We start from the raw sequence: 19,414 nt of genomic DNA, 5'->3' as shown, positions 1-19,414 counted from the left end.
GTGGGGGTGTATAGAGGAGCGCGGAAACAAAGCTTAGAGACATCGTAGGGCAGGCGTGGAAAATAAAGATGCTGCAGTTGTTTCTGAAAATGTGGTTAACGACACCAGAAAGGTGTAGTAAATCTGGAGGAAATTGTGGTTTAGTCTTAGGTGAAATAACTTTACAATGGAGTCTGTGCTTTCTACGGAGTACATTTTCAGTACTTGAGAAATGCAGCAAACTGCGTGGGTTGTACGTTGCGCCTTCCTGTGCTCTTGCGCTTCCATCTGTGTTGATGGGACAATCTACATTGAAATCGGCTGATTTTTAGATTTGTTAGGGGAGAACCGTGTTCTAGTATATTCAGTCTGGTTTTCAGAGTGAGTGAATCGTAGCCATACTGTGTTCTGTCCTCACCACTAAACTTGTGATGGAGATGCCAGACAGGAGAGAGCTCAGCCTCATTCATCGTGCAGGTTTCAGTGCACTTACATGCCTTGTGGAAGAAATGAGAGAACCAGACTTGGTGGCATTTGTGCGTTTTCTGGTGGCCCCCTCTTTTTTTCTTTCTTTTTTTTTTGTTGTTGTTTGGTTTACCAGGGAGGGACGGGGTGGGGGGAAGTCTAGGGCTCTGTGCCACCCCATTTTTTCAGGTGATAGAAGAGCTGCAATAACAGCTTGTTTTGCCTCTGCCTGGGAGATTGGGCTTTTTAACAGAAAGGAGACTTGAAAAATACTCTGCCTAGGTGGACACTGCAAAAGTGTGAAGCTTACTGTTATTAATTTTTCAATGGGAGAGGAACACCGTGCCCTCAGCCTGGCCACTCTGGTTTTGTCCCCCGTTGGGGAGTTTTGCACTTGACACTTCACTAAAATGAATAGAATGTCAAGGTGCCTTGGAGAGCCTGTTCGTCTGCACCTCAGGCCCTTGGCTTGTGAAAGAAGAAAAAAACGAAAAAAGTAATGTCTCCTCCAAATGAAAACAGAAAAAGGATAATCTTCCCTATTTAATGATTGTATAAAAGGTCATGTCAGTTTGTTCCCAATTTTTGCAGAAAGAGACTTAAGGTTTCTGCAAAACTGCCTTACAGCCTACAGGAGTGTTTGTGACAGAAAATTGGGTGGTTTCAGCTGCATGAAGTGACTGCTCCTCTGAGGCTGGAACAGCTCGTTGGCAAGCGAAGGAAGGGGAGGACTTCCATCCTGGGGGGATCTGTGGGGTTCCCAAAGGCAGTGTGGTCAGCTGGTAGTGAGGGAGCTTGGAGGTGTTTGAGCACTGGGAGAAGAGAAGGTGATGCTTCTCAATGGGTGGACTCCAGAGGGTATTATAAACTGTCTGGGATTAGGCACCGGCGTGGTTTGAGGAGATCCCTGAGGCAGTCTGAGTTGGCAGGGCGCTGCACGGGACAGCCTTACCTGCCATGGCTGCACGCTCCCGTGGCTTCTTTTGAGATGTGCTGGTGGTTTTTTGGCTCTGCACAGAACTGGTTCAGGGAGCAGTAACATGGCAGAAAACCTGACGTTAGCAAGAAGAGGTAAACGGTTTTCTTCCTGAGTCAATGTGAGACCGAGGTGGGGGAAGAGGAACCGTCCCTTTGAATTGACTGAACTGAGTCCTGAAACTCTCTCTCTTGTGCCTCGCATGTTTTATGAGAAAGTAGTTAAACCAAGAAATGGGAGAAGAGGTTGGCTTGATTTTCATGCTTGGTATTAAAGCACAGAAGAAGGAAAATCAGGTACATGAGAATTGCACACGCAGTAACACAAATGGGCTACGCAAAGGAGCACAGGGAGAAAATTGGTAGTAGAAGACTACTTGTGTAGATGCTACACTAACAAAAAAATGTACTTACTACAGAGAGAAAAGGAGGTGAGGTCAGGGAGGAAAAGCAAATGAGATGTTTATTATCCAGGCTCTTTTTATTAGTATACAAAACTAGAACAGCTGGTGCTGAACACGCAACCAGATAGAGAGGCAGCAGAAACACAGCCAAGTAGCGTTCATAGCCTGAACACATACACTGGAAATCACACAGAAAATTAGTAAGGTGTCATGAATGAAGTGGCACCATGTGAAAAAAACAAACAGTAGCATGGACACAGTAGAATCTGTTCGGTCAAAATCATTTTGGGAAGGAATTATGACAGACCTGTTGTAAGACCTCTAGCTTAGGATTTATATACAATGTATATATGTATATATACAACATACAATTTATATACAATGAGAGAGGAATACTAGCAGGAATGGTAACGTTTTAGATAGACTAGATGTATATTTAAGCACAAATGATATTATAATGATGTGATATTTCTGTACATGACAGTAAATAGTTTTCTTATCAAAAGAGTAATTCAGAATAGAAGTTGTGGTATTTTGGACCTTGGAAGGTATTATAGAAAACCTAGTTGTTTAAAAAAATGAAGACAAAACATGAAGTGGGTTAATTTGGTTTAAGTTGGATGGAATGATAAGAAGTCAATAACATTTTTTTTTTTTCTAAGGCAAACGTTTGTTAAATTAAGAAAACTGTTTAGAGAATATAGGTGAGCTGAAGTACTGGAGGCTTAAGTGGAAAAAAATGGTTGAACTTGAATCCCAAGTACAGTAAAAGGAGACTTGTGGGAAACCACCTAATCCTTCTAATAGAGAACCTTCTCCTGGGAGGAATATTGGTAGAGCAAAGGTAATGCAAAAGAAAGGAGTGGAGATTATCAAAGGAAGCACTTCTTGGAAGCTGTGGTGGAACAAGAGCTGAAAGTATTGAGCTGAGTTAGAATTTAAAGTTCCTAAAAGTTAAAGCAGTTAGTAAAGTTTCTTTAGACATATAGATAAATTGAGAAAGAATAATTTCTTCTTTGCATAGGCAGAGTGGTTTCTAATTAGGGAGAGCCTTTTGTTCAAAAGCTAAATAAATACCTTTGCACGCCTCTCAGTAACAGTGTGGTGACAGCAACAGGGTGATGAATGGAAACAAGGTTATGAATATGACTACAGTTGAGGTGGAAATTCAAGACAGAAACAAATTCCAAGAAAATAAGGATGTGAAATTGCAGTGTACCAGCTGCATTGCGGTAACTGCCTACGTACCTGTTCTTTCCCTACTGTAAAGTCACTTGCAATAGCTCTCGGTATCTAATAAACATTGTGTACGTGTAGTGTACATGGCTGTTGATTGCATAAGAGCTGAAGTGCAAATCTTTGAGAAATCACGTGGTTTATAGCTTTATTTTTTAAGTAAAATTTATATTCTGTTGAACAATAAAAAAAAAAAAAGTAATACTGTAGATTTTTCTTTTTTACATAAAATATTAAGGAACACGTTCTCATCTCAAGAGTTGCCATTTCCACTGTGTATGCCCTGGAGCTCATTGAACCTTTCTGTGAACAGATTTAGCTCACTGGAAAAACAAAAATCTATCCCTGTTTCCTCTTCCTCTTATCCTCCCCCCTTTTTAAACTGAGTTTGTTTCCTGTCAGATTAGTGAGTTAAATTGGCTTATGGGGAGAACCAAGAAGTGCCAGATTTGGTGGAAGATAAGCCTCAAGGAGCAGGAAAAAGCCCGTGAGGTCAGCAGGAGCAATGGCGAGTTATCTTGTGGGTGCCTGGCCTTCAAATTCTGTGTTAGTGCAGCAGAGCGACGTGTTGCTCTCAAAGCAGCTGATTGTTCAGTGTAGTAGATTTTTTTTGGTATGGTTTAGGATTCTGCCTGCAAAAATACATGATCTTCACAAACCTCCTAAAATTAATTTTTGGCGGACAGCAAAATCCTTGCAGCAGGACTTGTTTCATGCAACTGATAGTATTTTGCAACGCTTCCCTTAACTTTTGCAGTGTAGAACAGTTAAATTCTGATTTTTGACCTAATGCAGGTAAAGCGCTAGTATAGATCCAGTGTAAATCCTTTAATTTCTGTATCCTCTTAATCTATGCTCTTGCTTTACTCAAAGGTTGCTGGCTTTTGACGGAACTGTATGAGGTCATTTTGGAGAGAAATTCTTAGAATCTTTAGTGAAGTTGGGATTCAGGATATTCTTTCCTCCATGTCTGGATTTAATTGTAGATAATTTTGGAGGGAAAACCGTTTTCTTACTTTGGGAAACCCGGCATACTGGTGGCATCTGGTCATTGTACTGAGCAATCAATCAATCACTAGATAAAAAGGGGCAGAAATGAGAGATACAGAAAATAAACGATGCTAAGTAGAATGCCGCTGAATAACTTCCCCCACATCACCCCAAGAATTTAATGTCTGCAACATAAGTTGTTCACAGCCCTGACTAGAAGTGGCAAAGTTGTTGTGAGGAGGTGCTTACCAGGACCCTGTTCTCCTTTCTCTCCCCACACTTAATAAAAGTAATGCACACGTACTGGAGGCAACCGGGCCCCTATAATGAGCCTTAATTCCAAACTTCCTTTCTTTTGTAGAGCCCGGTGAGAGTTGAAAGCTCTCCCTGACACTGCCAAAGAAACTTGTCTTTGGGACCATCATGCTAAGATGGATTATATTTGATTTTCATTTCGCAGTGAGAAATGGTTTCCAGGAACTTGTGATCATGGATTTTTCCACTCTTATTTTTTGTTGTTGCTAATACTCTGATGAAATTGCCACCATTTTGGACAAAACTGTTTCTTGCAACAGAGATGTGTGAGACTTTATGCTGTAGACTAAAATACCAAGAACTAATAGGATACCTGTAAAGAAAACAAAACCACAAAAAAAAACCCAAAAAAGAAATGGCATCGTAAAGTTAAAAGAGAAAAAGGAAAAAAAAGCTGGAGTCTGAAATCACTGTGGTGACTGCTGGCAAAAATAACAGTGAAGTCTCTGACAGCTGAAAGAGAGAAAAAGGAGGAAAAGCATGTTGCTTTTAAGTTTTTCCCTTTGTTCATTGGCGGTGTGCCCATACACCCCATTCAGGACTCTAGAAATGGTTCACTGACTTGAAACTCTGGCTGCTTTTAATTGTGTGGGATTTATTTGTTTAAGTAGTGCAAGGAAAACACGGAGCTAGGTCTCTCAACATTAAATTATCAACTTTACAGTCGTTTTTTGTCCAACTCTTTAGGCAAGTTAAGAGGAATTCAGGTTTTAGATTTGTTTTGCTGGTTTCCAAATGTCACTTTTCCCACTATGGATTTGAATTGTTATAGTACCTTGAGAGAATCTCACCATGAGCTGGCTATGGCATAGTAGTGTACATTTACGCAGTAAGTCAGATGGCACCAAACCCATCTCTTAACATTGAGAAGCCATTGAGGTGCATTCAAGGGGAGTACTGTGCAAGTCACTTGGAGTGATTTTTTTCAACGTTTTCTGTTGTTGAAAGTGCTTGAAAAAACAAATATGTTAAAAAAGTAGACTTGCACAATATGTGATTTAGAGAGTTGTCCCATTACTTTGGCTTTTAAATATATTTAAAAATCCCTCTTGTAAATATAGTACTCTGGAAATAAAAGTTCTGTTGAGGAAAAAAAAACAAACCAAAACATTTTAGAGTACTAATAATGCCTACTAGCTGCACTTTAAATAAGTACTTTTTTTTGAAGTAAAGTAGAAAACAATGTTATATGCATGTCAGATGTCAACCTTCTGGCACTTATTTTGTAACAGTGAAACTCAAAGGAAAAATGCTTAAGTCTTGCTAAGACTTAACTACATCTTCATTAAGTTGTAATTAAACAAAAAGACAAAAGCATCGTGCTGTGTTCAGTATTACTGAGAAATAGGAGTTTATGTGTATCTGCTTGAGATCCCACTTGTAATTAGCACCCATCAGTGTTGTAATGATTGTCTAGCTTTGGAACATTTAACTATATATTTTTAGTTTGGGACAAAATACATGTTGTTCAGTTCTTTCCTTTTAACAAGATTTTCCCTGGTGGTTGCTGAAAACTGAAGAGGTGTGGATGGACCTAGGGATGGATTCACGCCGCAGGCAGAGCCTCTTCTATTGATTGATAACTAGTGGTGTTGTCTTTGGGCATCTTCTGAATTTGGATATTTCTTCATTGTGATGGAGATCCCTTTATTGCTGTACAGACATTTCAAAGTGGAGGGCTTGCTTGAAATAATACTGCCTTCCTGGGTGGTTTGTTTCATTGGTTTATGTAGAATTACTGTCTTCCAGTTGTAGTAGTGAGAAAATTTGCATATTTCCTTTTTCATACCTTATATTTTCAAAAATCAGCCAAACTTACAGTGTTCAGGGAACAGAACAGATATTATATATTTCTTGTTTTATATGTGACCCTTCTCTGTACCACCCTGACCCCACCCCATCCCTTTTTAATTAGAGCTCAACTTCTCATTTAGAAAGTCAACTCTTTGTCCTATTTTCCACACAGGTGGAAATTCCACCTGTACTAGAGCTGCACGGCTGGATAAGCAAAACCAGCCTTCGTCCTAACCAGTGGAACTGTGTTCTTACTTACTTTTGACTGCTGGAAAAATTATAAGCAACTAGGTCCCTCAGTCACTGGTAGTGTCTTGTTGCGTTATGAATGGTTGCTGCTGGGTAGACTTTGAGAACTCAGCTGGTCTGGTACTTGGGGATTTTGGAAGCAAAGGTGCATGTCCTTTCACGTGGTTTCATTAAAATAAATTTTCCCAATTATTTTATAATTTTAAACTTGCTCTGTTAGTGCTGTGGGAAATGGAGTTTGCAGTGGTGTCCCACTTTAGAAAGGCTGGGTGTGATTCAGCTCCAGGTTAAGATACCTGAATCACAGAAAAGTCTAGATTAGAAGATGCTTCTTGAGATCTTCTGGTCCAACCTTTCACTGAAAGTGGGGCCTTGGATTAGGTTATTCACTGCCCTGTTAAGCTGAGTCTTAGCTATTTCCAGCAAAGGGAACTACGCTACTTCTCCGGGCTTCTCTGTTTAATCCTTCTCGTAGTGAATAACTTCTCCTTATGTCTGGATGGAGTTTCCCCTGAAGCAGCTTGGGCCTGTTGCCTCCTGTCCTTTGTGCATCCTTGTGAAGAGACCAGCTCCCTCTTTGTGTATGAACTACAGACTCTGTAGGTGTTGGTCCTTGTGCTCTGCTAAGTAGCATCTGGGTGCTGCAGACCTGCCGTGCCCAGAATGTGAATACAGGAGGGTGGTGTCAGGGGCTGCCATCTGACTTGGAACACATTCCCTAGTTGTACCTGTGGGGCAGTAGATGTGTTATTTGACTCTTTTTGACATGTGACTGAGTAGTGGGATGGCGTCTGCAGTGGCATTTCCTTTCTTGACTCCATGGTTTGGCCAAGTGGATGCTGGAGAGCAGAATAAGAATCGGTCAGGGTACATTTTTCTCTTTGCTATGAAGAGTTCGTGAGCAAAGGAAGAAAACACGTTTTGTAACTCTCCTGCAAAAGCTACAAGTGTTTGGAAATTGACAGATTTTTATAATATTCTCTGTGAGTCTGATTGATCTCCTCCACGCAATGTGTAACTTCTAAAGTAAACATTTAGTGCAACCGATGTCTTTCATTTTATCTTTTTCCCCCCAAAAATCGTCTCACTTAATGATCATTTTATTTAAGAGTTTGATTCATCAAATTTGTTCTGGCATGTTGTACATGTTGACCTTACTGTTTAACATAATTTATTAGGATTTGAGATAAAAATTTTCATTTTAACAAAATCAATGGTGAGCTCATTTTGCTGCTACAGTGTAATGTCAAAAGACTTACCAATATTTATTTCACTTGCCCTGAATGATAATAATTTCCTTTTCTGTGAGTGAAAACACAAATCCATTCCTAAATCATGCCAATTAGGCAAGATTTTTAGGCTTGTGAACATAAATTTAGCAGCTCGCTAGGTATATCTGAATTTCCCATTTCAGTGGACTTTGTTCAGAGTGTCCGCCTCCTGCCTCTCGCGCTCGTTACATCTTTGAGTCATTTTAAGAGCAGCAGAGCCCTGTCCCAGATATAAGGAATACAAATTATGATAATTTTGATCATGAACTAATAGCTCTGAAGTGAACTCTCCATTTTGTTAAAACAAAAAAAAGCGCCTTTTTGGTTCCTGATGCCTGTTAGACAGGGGCTTTTAGAATACAGCATTTTAGCTGCTGCTTACATCTATAACATTCATCACAGAAAAGGAAAACGTTATTTCAGTTTTGCTGATACTGAAAATAGCTTCTTGTTACTTGTTTAGTGTTTTCAGTGTATCCAAGACTGTAATTTGTAGTATCTTCTGCTATAGCTCATGCAGAGGAAACTGTTACTCAACCTGTGTGTGTCCTAGGGTAGTAGGCAGGATACTTTGTCCTGTTGATTCTGAATGTAAATACTGTTTTTAAGGCAATGGTAACCAAGAGTATTTTTCCTGTTTACAGAGCAAGCTTTACATGGAAGGATTTAGAAGCCTAAAAGAAGGAGAACCAGTGGAATTTACTTTTAAGAAATCTTCCAAAGGCCTTGAATCAATACGGGTAACAGGCCCTGGTGGGAGCCCCTGTTTAGGAAGTGAAAGACGACCCAAAGGGAAGACAGTACAAAAAAGAAAACCAAAGGGAGATAGGTAATTACCTTACTTTGCTATTTCCCCCCCCCTTTTTTTTTCTTTGCAAGTTTTTCTTGAAATTATGGTTTCAGCATTTATTAATTTGTGAAAGGAAACCCTTCGATGTAAATTTCACTTCAACATGTAGTCTAGTAATTTGATTTAAACTCACTAAGCTGTATCTATACAATTATATAAATTACCCACTTGATTGCTTTTACTTGAGAAAGTTTTATTGAATTAGAGGGAACCTGCGAAGGAATGTAATGTTATTTTGAAAATATTGCTATTAGACTGAGAGAAGAGGTTGGTCTGAATACAGGTGAAATAATGTCATGTTTAGGTGAGAATTGTGCATGGTAAAGAGACTATTGTGTGCAGTGGGGTCTCAAACTGTGCATCAGTAGTTTTATACAGAAGAAAATATAGGTGGTACAGTCAGGGTTGAGATGTATATAATTTGATTAATTATATTTTTACTTAGTGAACTGACTATAAGCCTTTAATGTCTGGGGATCTGAAGAACTGTTGTAATAATATTTTACAAATTCTGGGTGAGTCTTGAGAGCTGCACTTTTTTATACACAAGTGCAGCAGTCTGACTTGCCCTGTTTTACTTTACTTTCTGCCCCTGATGGCCTGAAGAAGTTCTATAATCCTCTTCACTACAAAGTCACATCCACCTAGTTCCCTGAGGATACCCTTTCTGCCCCAAAACTCATGTATTTAGGTGAATCTCCCTTTTTTCCTCATAGTATTGCCCAGCCCAGTAGCAGTATGTCTGAGATCAAGGGGACTACATAGTTTGTGAAGGATCCTGGTAAGAACATCCAAACAGCTAAGTCTTGCCTGTAGGATTTTACGTATGGCATGACTGAGGGGTGGCTCTCATCTATGGCAAATTCTGAAGCAAAGAGTAGCTTGGGAAAGAGGAGGTCACCTGAGAAGGCAGTATAGTCCAGTCTCGAGATACAGGGGATCAGAAGCCTTTGAGCCTTTGCTGGCTACAGATGAACTCCACTTGTCCCCACCTCTGCTACAAGACTTTTTTTTTTACCTTTTTTTTTTTTTTACTTTTTTTTTTTTTTTTATAATTAAGGACTGGAGACAACGTGATGGCTGTCCCTCTTTCACCTTCTTTGTAAAAGCTAAAAGCCATGAACAAAATTTATTGCTGCTGTAACAGATCAGAGTCCATAACCACAACAAGGAGAGACTTTGTAAGTCAGACAAAGCTTTCTTTTTGATTGCTCACCATATCTGGCCTTTCAGAGTTGTGGTGCATGCAATGGCTGTGAAAAATCATTTTTTTCATTTTCCTTTTTCTTTTTTTTTTTCTTTAGCTAGGCTTTCAATCTAGTTCTTATTTAAACCATTGTTTTTCCATGGACTGTAACTACTAATCTGTTTAGGGTATTAGCATTGCCATTATTATTGATGTTTCATACTATGGCAGCAAATAAAGGCCACAGTCATGATGCTGTTGTCCTGTTTGTTGTATGTGTATATGAAGGAAGATAGTTCTTGCTTCAAAAGCCTTGAAATTTAAATGACCGGGCTACAAGTAAACAAGGAAAAACTATGTGTTTAAGGAGATAGGGATTTGAACAAATGTAGGTATCTTTTGTGCACAGTGCAGTCAATGCAGAGGAAGCAGTGCAATTCAGCTAATGCTAGGGAAGCATCTAAAATATTGGGGATGAATCTTGCATTGTGGTTGTTTCTCTTCAGGGACTACAACATGAGCCTACCTCCAATGCTGTAGATACTTCCCTTACAAGTCTCTGAAGTTAAGTGAGATGAATCCTACTTTCGATGATGTTTTTTCATAGCATAGCTAAAGCATAGAAAAAATTAGAACAGATATACCCTGAAAAACAGTGCAGAGGGGTGATCCATGAAGACAATGATGTACTCTTTCATGTTCACTTGCCTTTAAAAAAGGAAAAAATCAAAATTAAATTGAATTAATTTGAATATGAAAACGTGGGCAAAAACATCTACCCACTTTTGTCTCACAATTCTTATGCTTAAGTCATAAGACATTAAAAAAAGTCTGAAATTTGAAATGTCTGAAGTAGCATTGACATTATCACTCAGTGATGAGCAGTGTTTTTGTTTGAAGGAAAATTAGTTTTGATTGAATGCCTAGCCAATAAAAAAAAGTGCATCTCCAACGTGTAGTGGAAAATTTCTTAAAAGATTGCTGTGGTACCGAGAACTGTCTCCATTTAGGAAAGCTAATTCTGCATTCTCATGTTTATCTCTTTTCTATACCATCAGTGTAACTGAGTGAAGGCCCAGCCTCACAGCATCTTTTTGAATAGACTAGAAGCTAGAGTTCTCTTTGGGACCTAGAGGTATTGTCCAGTATCTGTAAATATTCTTAGTAGAAGCTCAAAGTTGGATACTTTTCAGCAGAGTGTCTGTAGTTCTGTATCTGCTCAACTTGGCACTTGCTTCATGTGGAACATTTCAAGGGGGACAGGGAAGATGACAACTTTTTTTTCTTTTTTTTTTGTTTTGAAGTATTTACACCAAAATGGAAGCAATAAAATAAAGCAAGGAAGGGGCAAGAAAGAAATAATTAAGGGTATAGCTCCATCTCTCAGTTCTAATTTATGACATTTCAGTCCTATGCTACCCTCCAGTAACACTTGTGGCAGGGAGGTTTGCAAGCACAGGTGACCTGTATCAGTATGTGGTTTGGATTTAAACATGTAATAAATAAGTAATGTGTTGTGAGATCTTGGGTTTGACATGAAACATTTCACTTGCTTGGTTTACAGCGCAGCCCTGCAAGTAAACTGTGAGGGAGAGAGTCGGGAGCTGCTGGACATGAGGGAGCTTCACAAAGCATTGCCACTGGATACATGGTGATGCTGAATTATGTTCTGGGAATACAGCTAGTGAAATAGCCATGTATTTAGCCGTGGCTAAATAGTAATGAGCACTGCAGCATCAATAGAACTCTTCAAAACCCTTTTTCCAGTGTAGACATCTATGAAGGAGAGACAACTTAGAAAAGAAAGTCGTTTTGTGTTAAGATGTAATAAGTGGTGTTTGCCAGGGACTCCTAGAACATGACCAAAAGCATAATTTTCAAGTGAAGAAAAACATATTTATAAACCATGGATTGAAATACAGCCACTTGGGCAGGAAGGACTGTAGTTAGAAATGAAAATAAAATACTTCCCTGATGAACTTGAAATTAGTTTGTGTCTGAGTCAGACCGAAAACGGATATAATATCTGAAGACGTTCTGCAGATGATCCAAAGTCAGGCTATAATAAGATCTTAAAAGCCTTTTAAATCTTGTTGGTCTGCACAAACAGCCTCTGAATGGGTGTGATGCAGGCAGAGATGACGGCACCATGGAGTGCTGTGGAGGGCGTTTGGATCGAAGTTAGTGGGTTTGGGAGAGCTAGTTCAGGACAGAAAAGTTACATGATACAAAGTCACTTCAAACTTGATATTATATCAGTTCCATCTCTACTGACTGAATCACACTCAAGTGTATAATTTAATTTTCATAGAAAAGCCTCCTACGGCTCAAGACGAGCAGATTTTTGTGGAGACATGAATAATGGGGGTGGTATGGGCTGTAAGGAGAGCCCTGCACTAGTACTGAAATGGGAAAAGCTCATTAAAACTGCGCTTCACAGATGGATAGGGCCAGGGCAAATGGGGAAAGCCCATCAGAGTCCCTTCACCTGAGAGCTGGGAGGCAAGGCCAGCCTGGTGGTCACCTCACACCGCTTTGCCACAGGGACACAGCCTCTCCTGCCCTTGGCCAGCCCCGGGAACCCTCTTTGGACAGGTCCTGAGCAGCACCAGCTGCTGAAAATGGGGGGCAGACCCAGCCATCTAGAGAAACAGATGAACAATTCAGGGAGTTTTAGCTTTTGGCACAAAATGGTGTCAGCACATCACTGTCAAAGGGTTGAACTTGCCTGCTTCTCTCTGGGATAGATTGTGTTCACAATTCAGCCGTTTTCTAAAGCTGGCACAGAAGTAATGCAGAAGCTGCATGGCACTGCACAAGCAGGAAAGTCTTGGCTCTCAGAAGACAGCAAGCCATGGCCAGCCTGGCTTCTGCCCCCATGTCCAGCACAGAGCATCGGGAGGTGCCTTCCTCAAAAGATAATGGGTTTTTCTTCCTGCCTATTTCCGTAGCTCAAACAGATCCAGGATGCCAAGCTGAAGGATCAGTACTCAAATGTTGCAACTAAATGTAGAAATGGTTACAGTTGTGCATAACAATATGTTCAATATTAGAATGAAATAATTTGTCTTTCAGAAGACACGGAGGAAATCCCATTCGAAATTTTAAATGTAGAGAACATTGTTTAATTTGCAAAGCCAAGCGCCCGTATCTAGGTGTGGGCTAGAGAGCTCAGTTTGATGCCTTGCCAGCTGTGCTGCTTCTGAGACCGAGGTCAGTTTGAGTTATTTTGGGGTACCCAGGCACACTTTTGTGTGCTGGGTGGTGACACAGACAATTCCTCATTCGTTTGAAAGGCCGTTTTTTGATTCTACACAATTTGCCAAATTCATCAGAAGGCAGCTTGAGAGTAAGGGCTCATTGGAGATCCCACGTTCCAGTCTGCTCCCTCTGGTGCCGGCGGGGATTGGGCTTTGCAGTTAGGTGTACAGATCAACAAAACAAAAGGATGTGCTTCCTTTCCATCAGATGTGCCTTCTGATAGGGCTGGTCACACACTTCAGCTGAATGCAAATTTCTGTGCTAAAGCAGGAGCTGGAAACCTGGTGGCAGTGATACCGCCAAGTGGTATCTAAGCCTGATTTTCTTCATTGCAAGCTTGTATTAAGAACAGAGTGGAGCCTGAATAAAGTTGTCTTTGGTATCTGTTTGTACGCATGTACAGTTAAGAAGCGATAGGTCCCAAAGTTTTCATAGTGTTTATAATAACAGATCCAAATTTGATGCTAAAGTAAGTAGATACAATTCTGAAAATGTACAAGGAACAGATGAAGTGAGTAGGAAGGTGTCGTTATTATGCAGCCTCATGTAGAGTAAAGCTGTCCCTGCACAGCAGATGGGTTTCTTAAGTACATACACTGTTTTCAGAATGTGGAATATTTTTCTTTAATTGGAAAATAAATTTTTCTTTAATCAGCCTCTTCTCAGGCCTCATGCTTTCTGAGTATTTCACCCCTTTTCATCCAGGGAAAAGCTCTATCTCCTTTACAGTAAAGTCCCAGCATATATTCAGGCCTTTGCATTGGTGTACTGGTATGTCTAATGGTTGTACTGGAGTCTTACCTGAAGTAATGTTATCTGAAGGAATTTAGAAGCAAGAAAGAATTGTGAACTTTTCTCAATTTAACAGAGATTATGAATAACTTCAGTAGAGTGTATGCTAAAAGCATTTCAGTAAATAATTTGCAAAACATCATTCCTGTTTCTAAAAATCTTCCAAATATAACCAGTGTCTTCTACCTTCATTCAAATTTCTCTCTCGCTGTTGGATTTCTTACAACTATACTAATTACTATTACTTGCAAGGAGACAAGAATAAACGAAACATTCATACATTTTCAGGGTCCAACTCAGTAATTACTTAAGCCCGTGCTTTGGAAGTAGTAGGGAAGAGGGCATTATTTGAAAAGATTCCCTTGGTGATGTTGACCCTGACTACAGACTGCTGCATTTTGCTGGGAACAGAACTGCTCACAGAACAAACTGTCTTTTAAAAAGATGCATACAGTCTGTGCTATATTGTACTGCACAATCATTCACTGTAAATAGTTAAACCCTAAATCCTTTTTATTTTAGGAAAACAGTTGCATTTCCTTGCTTTTCTTGATGTTACACTCCAGCATCACCTAGAAAACATACTCAAAGCGTGTAACACTAAGGAAAGATTATAATGGTGATTCCAGATGATGGAAACATTTGCGGTGTATCTTGGCCTGTTGAAAAAAGATACCAAGAACTTGGAAATTGGAGAAAACTGAATTACAACATAGCTGCTAAATCACGTATTTCTAAAACATTGCCTATGATTTACCGCTGTTGATTAATCTGAAGCTTTTCAGAAGGAATAAAAGTTCTGGAGCCCTTTAACTTCAAATTAATAAAGTCTGTGCAGTAATATAATTCCAAATCGCTACAGCTGTTTCTTTTATTAGCTGTGGCTTCATGTTTCTGTCCTTGACATGTAAAGATCAAACCTACTTAAATATGAATCATTTAAAAATGTGAATTTACTTCGATATCTTATTTTGTCAAGAAGCTGAGCAGCTCATTATATAAGAGGAATGTGTCACGGAGGTAGTCATCAGCTCTGTAGTGGTGGTACGGGCACGCTACTGCTGTTCCCACTGTGCACACCCCCCTTGTGCACCTACAGTGTGCTAGAGCACTTCTCGAGCAGGTAATAAGACATAGGCTATGTCCTGAAAGAAAGCATGGATTTAAGGGCATATTTACACCAGGAAAGGTAGGTTTATTTGGGGAAAAAAGTACCAGTTTAAGCCACCCCTGCACAGCGAGGTGGCATCATCCATCCAGAAGAGCAGGACTGAGTGGGACTTTGCAGTTGTTTCTTCTTCTTCTGGGAGGCTGTTCAGAGAAGAGACAGTGGAGCTCAGATAGAAATGCTCCTGTGATGGCTATGGTCCCTCAAGCAGAGTGACAGAAAAATGTTGCAAGGACAACAGATAAAGAGAAGATTAGGAAGGAGCAGGAATGCAAAAATCACGCACAGGCTTGGGGGAGCTAAGGAAGGGGAGAGGGATGAGAAGGGCTTGGGTAGGGGAGGACAGACCATTGAAATAGCATCAATATGAGAAGTACAGAGTTTTCCCAGTTTCTCCAAATTACCACCTCAAAGCTGGTAATTCAGGCACTCTTCAGGGGAGAGTGCAGAGAAACCTGAATTGCCTCAGGCACAAAGAGGGAGTGAATCAAAGTTTCCTCCATTTTGAAAGATTCCGGGAAGTCAAGAGCTTTGATGCACAAGGAGCTGAAGTGTAGGTGTGATGTGAGCTCCTGCTTTGCGGCCCGGTGAAGACCCAGGTGTGAAGGTCCCAGCAGATGTTGGGAGGGTTGGTCTGAAATGGGACTTTTTGCAGTGGTCTGCTTGTTGTGTGTTCCTCGTTTACCAGATGACAAACGTGACACATCTGGAGTTTGTTTTGCAGAACCACCAAATGTTCCTAGCTCTAACAGTTGCTCAGTTTGAGCTTTGTCCTAAACATATTGGGTGCTATAAAATAGTAAGTGCTCTAAGGGCTCTAATACTCCAAATTGGGCAACTAGAATAAGGCTCCCCTGGAAAATGATTCTGGCTTTTTTTCTTGTGCTCCAGAATCCTGTGCATTTTATTGAGACTAAGTAAACCACACAATTTCATAGAGCCATTACAAAGTAATTAATATTTGTAATGTGTGAGAGCCCCAAAGTCAGTAGTCCCATATTGTGTTCAAGATTCAGCTGCATTCAGTGCTGTGTCCAAACCATTGAATTGAGTAGGCTAAAGTAGAAGTATACAATAATTATCTTATATTTCATGTAGTGAATGAGAAAAGGCCATGCAGGAGAACTCACATGTCAGTTCACAGGCTGTTACTACAGTGTAAATTGTTCCTTTCTCTTCTGAATGCTGAATTTGTAGCTAATGGGTAGAAGTTAGCTTGAACACTCCTCTGACTAGCAGCTGGGCTTGGGGATCTGGATTGTTTTTTCTTTGAAACCATACTGTGACACTGTAGGACGAGGATGAAGGGACTGGTTTCACGGAAGAAACTGCACGTCCATGTGCAAGAGAGAACAAAGGTGGCCGTGGCCGAGCTGGAGGAATAGCGATCCGAGGCCGGCGTTATTGATGGAGTAGAGGGAGCTGGGTTTGCTCAGTAACAGACCCGTGGAAGGGGTAAGGAGGAAGGAGTTGTGAAGGGTCACTATGAAATATGGGAGGGAGCTAAACAATTTCTTTTCTTTGATCTCCATTCATTTATAATCTTATTGGTGTTGAGGCTCCTGGCACTAGAGCTTTTACAATGAATAGCTGAAAGTACAAAAATTGATTTAAATTGCACTGGTCTTGCGCTGAATGGCTTTCTTTAGCCTAAAAGTTACTTGGAGTTTTACTCTTTTAGCTGTTGGACAGTTTAAATGCTAAGCATTTAATTTACTTCACACAGCTCTGAAAACAATAGCAAACCACAGACTGCTCTTATTTCATTGTCTGCAATTAATGTTGCAACAGCCTTTGCATCAAAGTTTAACCAGAATGCTTTGATTTCCTCCATGATAAATGGGTATCTTTTGAGCAATACAAAAAGCTGAAATAGTTCCATGTTTCAAATTCAGCTTCAGATTTGCTAGTATTTAAAATCGGTAGCTCTGCCTTTTTGTTGTGCTAAACTAATAATGTAAAACAAAACAATAGTGTGTGTGTCAGTCTGCGTCTGCATAATGAGTTGTTCTATAAAATTATGCAGTGTTGCTTCTTCCATCAATGGGAGGGAATAATCAGTAGTTGGCAATATGATTAGAAATTGTATCTAGCTCAGATGTAAGGAAAGCCTATTTGTTTACTTTTTAAAGGTTTGATTTTATTTACGTTCTTGAGCTAGTTGTTGTAAATAACTTATTTCTAGTACATATATGAAAAATCATTAGTTTCCTGTTGATCAGGCTCAGTTTTCCATGTTTTTGTTCTTTGATATATTTTTGGAGAATCATTGCTAGCTCCTCATATAATTAATGCTAGGAATGTGTGCCTACGTCTCTTCTTAATAATTACTTAAAATGTGTGAGGCACTTCAGTTTTTTAAGTCAAAAAAACCCAACCCCACAGTGTTTTAATTTACTTTTTGTTAAATAGTTCAATAGGATTTTATGTTATTAAATGTGGGAGTATCATTAATCACTTCACTTTTAGAATTTTTGTCCTTACGTACATTGTGTAATGTAAAAATTTTACTTGGAGCTCAGAAATAATTTTATAAAATTGTGCGTTCTTATTATTCCTGTATTTCGAACTCACTGGAGCCTCATGAAGTTATCTTTCTCCTTTACAAGCTATACATTTCATTTATGCATAGAAAAGAAACATCTGGCATTTTTTTAATGAGAGCTGTACGCTCATTGACCAAACAAGCAGCAAGGAATCTGTTGTATGGCTGATTATGGCAAGAAAATGAGGTAGCACTCTCATTAATAATCAGTAAAATTTGTATAAGCTGGTGCTGTTTCATTTTCTGAGTTAGCTAATCTCATACTTTAACCCTTACAAGAAAACAAATTATGTTTAAAAATGCCTAATGTGGAAAAATGCTACTTTCGAATGCAGAGATTAGAAACATTTAAAGCATTCGTATCTGTGGTTAAAGATGCCAACTCTTAATTCTCTCCTGTCTAGAGCTTTCCTTTTTTATCTTTGAAGTTCGGTCATTATTCCATGTCAATGCCACTGGTTTTATTTATTTTTGTATCCTACAGAAATTAATTCACACTGTTTAGATCCAATCTTTTTAGAATATGTATGAATGTAACATATCAACAAGTTTATATTTTATGCAGCCTGTGGAGCTGAATTTTGGAATTTGCTTTTTTAGTGGTTCTTTTGTGGAAGAGAAATCTTTCAGGCATGAATTGATAGTCCAGATCTTTTGAGGTCTGTCTGTGCTAACCTATGACCTCTGTTCTTAGGAGGTCAACATCTGAGGGCAGGAGATTAAGGCAGTTAAAAGATTGGAATGGGAACTGGAATGGAAAAATTAGCCAGCACATTTTGGGTGGAAAACATCAAAGTCATCAAACAATTTGCTTATTTTAAACTCAGTTTAAGGGTAACAAGCTAATTGTACTGTGTTTGTTGATGCAAGCAATTTATATTATTTGAGAACATTAACACTGAAGAATTTTTTTTTTTTATTGGAGGAACATAATGCCAATTCAGTATAAAAGTGCTATGTATTTTGTATACTAAATGCTTTTGTGCGACATTTTGTAGGATAATAATTCAGGATCTGATCATACAGCCTGTATGCACTTAATTAGCTCTATTTCTTACAAACAGCAGTAGTAAGTGTTCTGGAACCTGAATCTTGCTTGTGGTCTGCTGAAGACCCCTCACTCTCACTGGAGAATACAGGTGCTCTCAGTACATGGGAATAACTATTCCCATGTTTAAATTTCCTGACTGTGATGCTTAAAAACATTTGTAAGCATCTCTTTTTTGTTATAGCTTTTCAAATGTGAATGCCTGTCCAATGCAAACTTGTCACCAAGGAAAGTTCTTTCATAGATTAGAAACTGATTTAAAAGAAAACAGTGCCGTGTGTTTGTTCTTGTCTGTCATAGTTCAAAATTCATTAGTATGTGTTTTTAGAAGAATGAGGACTTCATCTTTCATCTGTACAATCAATTTCAAAGGCAATATTGCCTAGAGAAAGACACCTTTCCACATCTGAAAATTATGCAAGTTCAAGGATTTGTGTAAGCAATCACATTTTTTTGTCTTGCTTAAAGTACAAATAAACACGGTTTCAGTATCACGTGCCAAAGCCAGACTGGTGTTTCAGTGTGCAAACACACCTAGTAGGGAAAAAAAAAAAAAAGTTGTGGATATCTTGCAGCTCAGGCTCTGACTAAGAATGTATGGATTCTGGTGCTTCTATGGCTACTCCGTAAAGTTCTTTAAAATACAGCTGAACTCAAGCAGACAGCTGTCTGTAAGCCTCAGTCTAACCTCCACACATTATTATTGTTCTTTTGATAGTGAAGGATATGAGATTTAAACCTTATAACCTTCCTCACTATTCCTCTAAAGGCTAAACCCTTTCTTTTGTAGCTTTTAGCCCTGACTTGTGCCTGAGGGGAAATTGACCAAGGTGGTCACCATCATTTCTTCCTCCTCCTGGGAAGGAAAAGAAGGGAAAGCAGGAGG

At 39.4% G+C, this 19,414-nt stretch overlaps 1 protein-coding gene across 2 annotated transcripts in view; it reads left to right on the top strand.

Annotated features, from left to right (window-relative positions):
* LIN28B (lin-28 homolog B (C. elegans)) overlaps positions 1–19,414 on the top strand; it is a 78,202-nt gene that overhangs the window by 32,523 nt on the left and 26,265 nt on the right. For both annotated transcript variants that reach the window (XM_014964382.1, XM_014964381.1), the window contains exon 3: positions 8,323–8,507. In XM_014964382.1, the coding sequence (XP_014819868.1) occupies positions 8,323–8,507 (185 nt within the window). The remainder of the gene's footprint in view (positions 1–8,322; positions 8,508–19,414) is intronic.

Source organism: Calidris pugnax, unplaced genomic scaffold, assembly GCF_001431845.1.
Source record: "Calidris pugnax isolate Ruff unplaced genomic scaffold, ASM143184v1 scaffold219, whole genome shotgun sequence".
NCBI classification, from domain to species: Eukaryota; Metazoa; Chordata; class Aves; order Charadriiformes; family Scolopacidae; genus Calidris; species Calidris pugnax.
The sequence above is the reverse complement of the archived record's forward strand: the minus strand, read 5'-3'. Positions and strand labels throughout refer to the sequence as shown.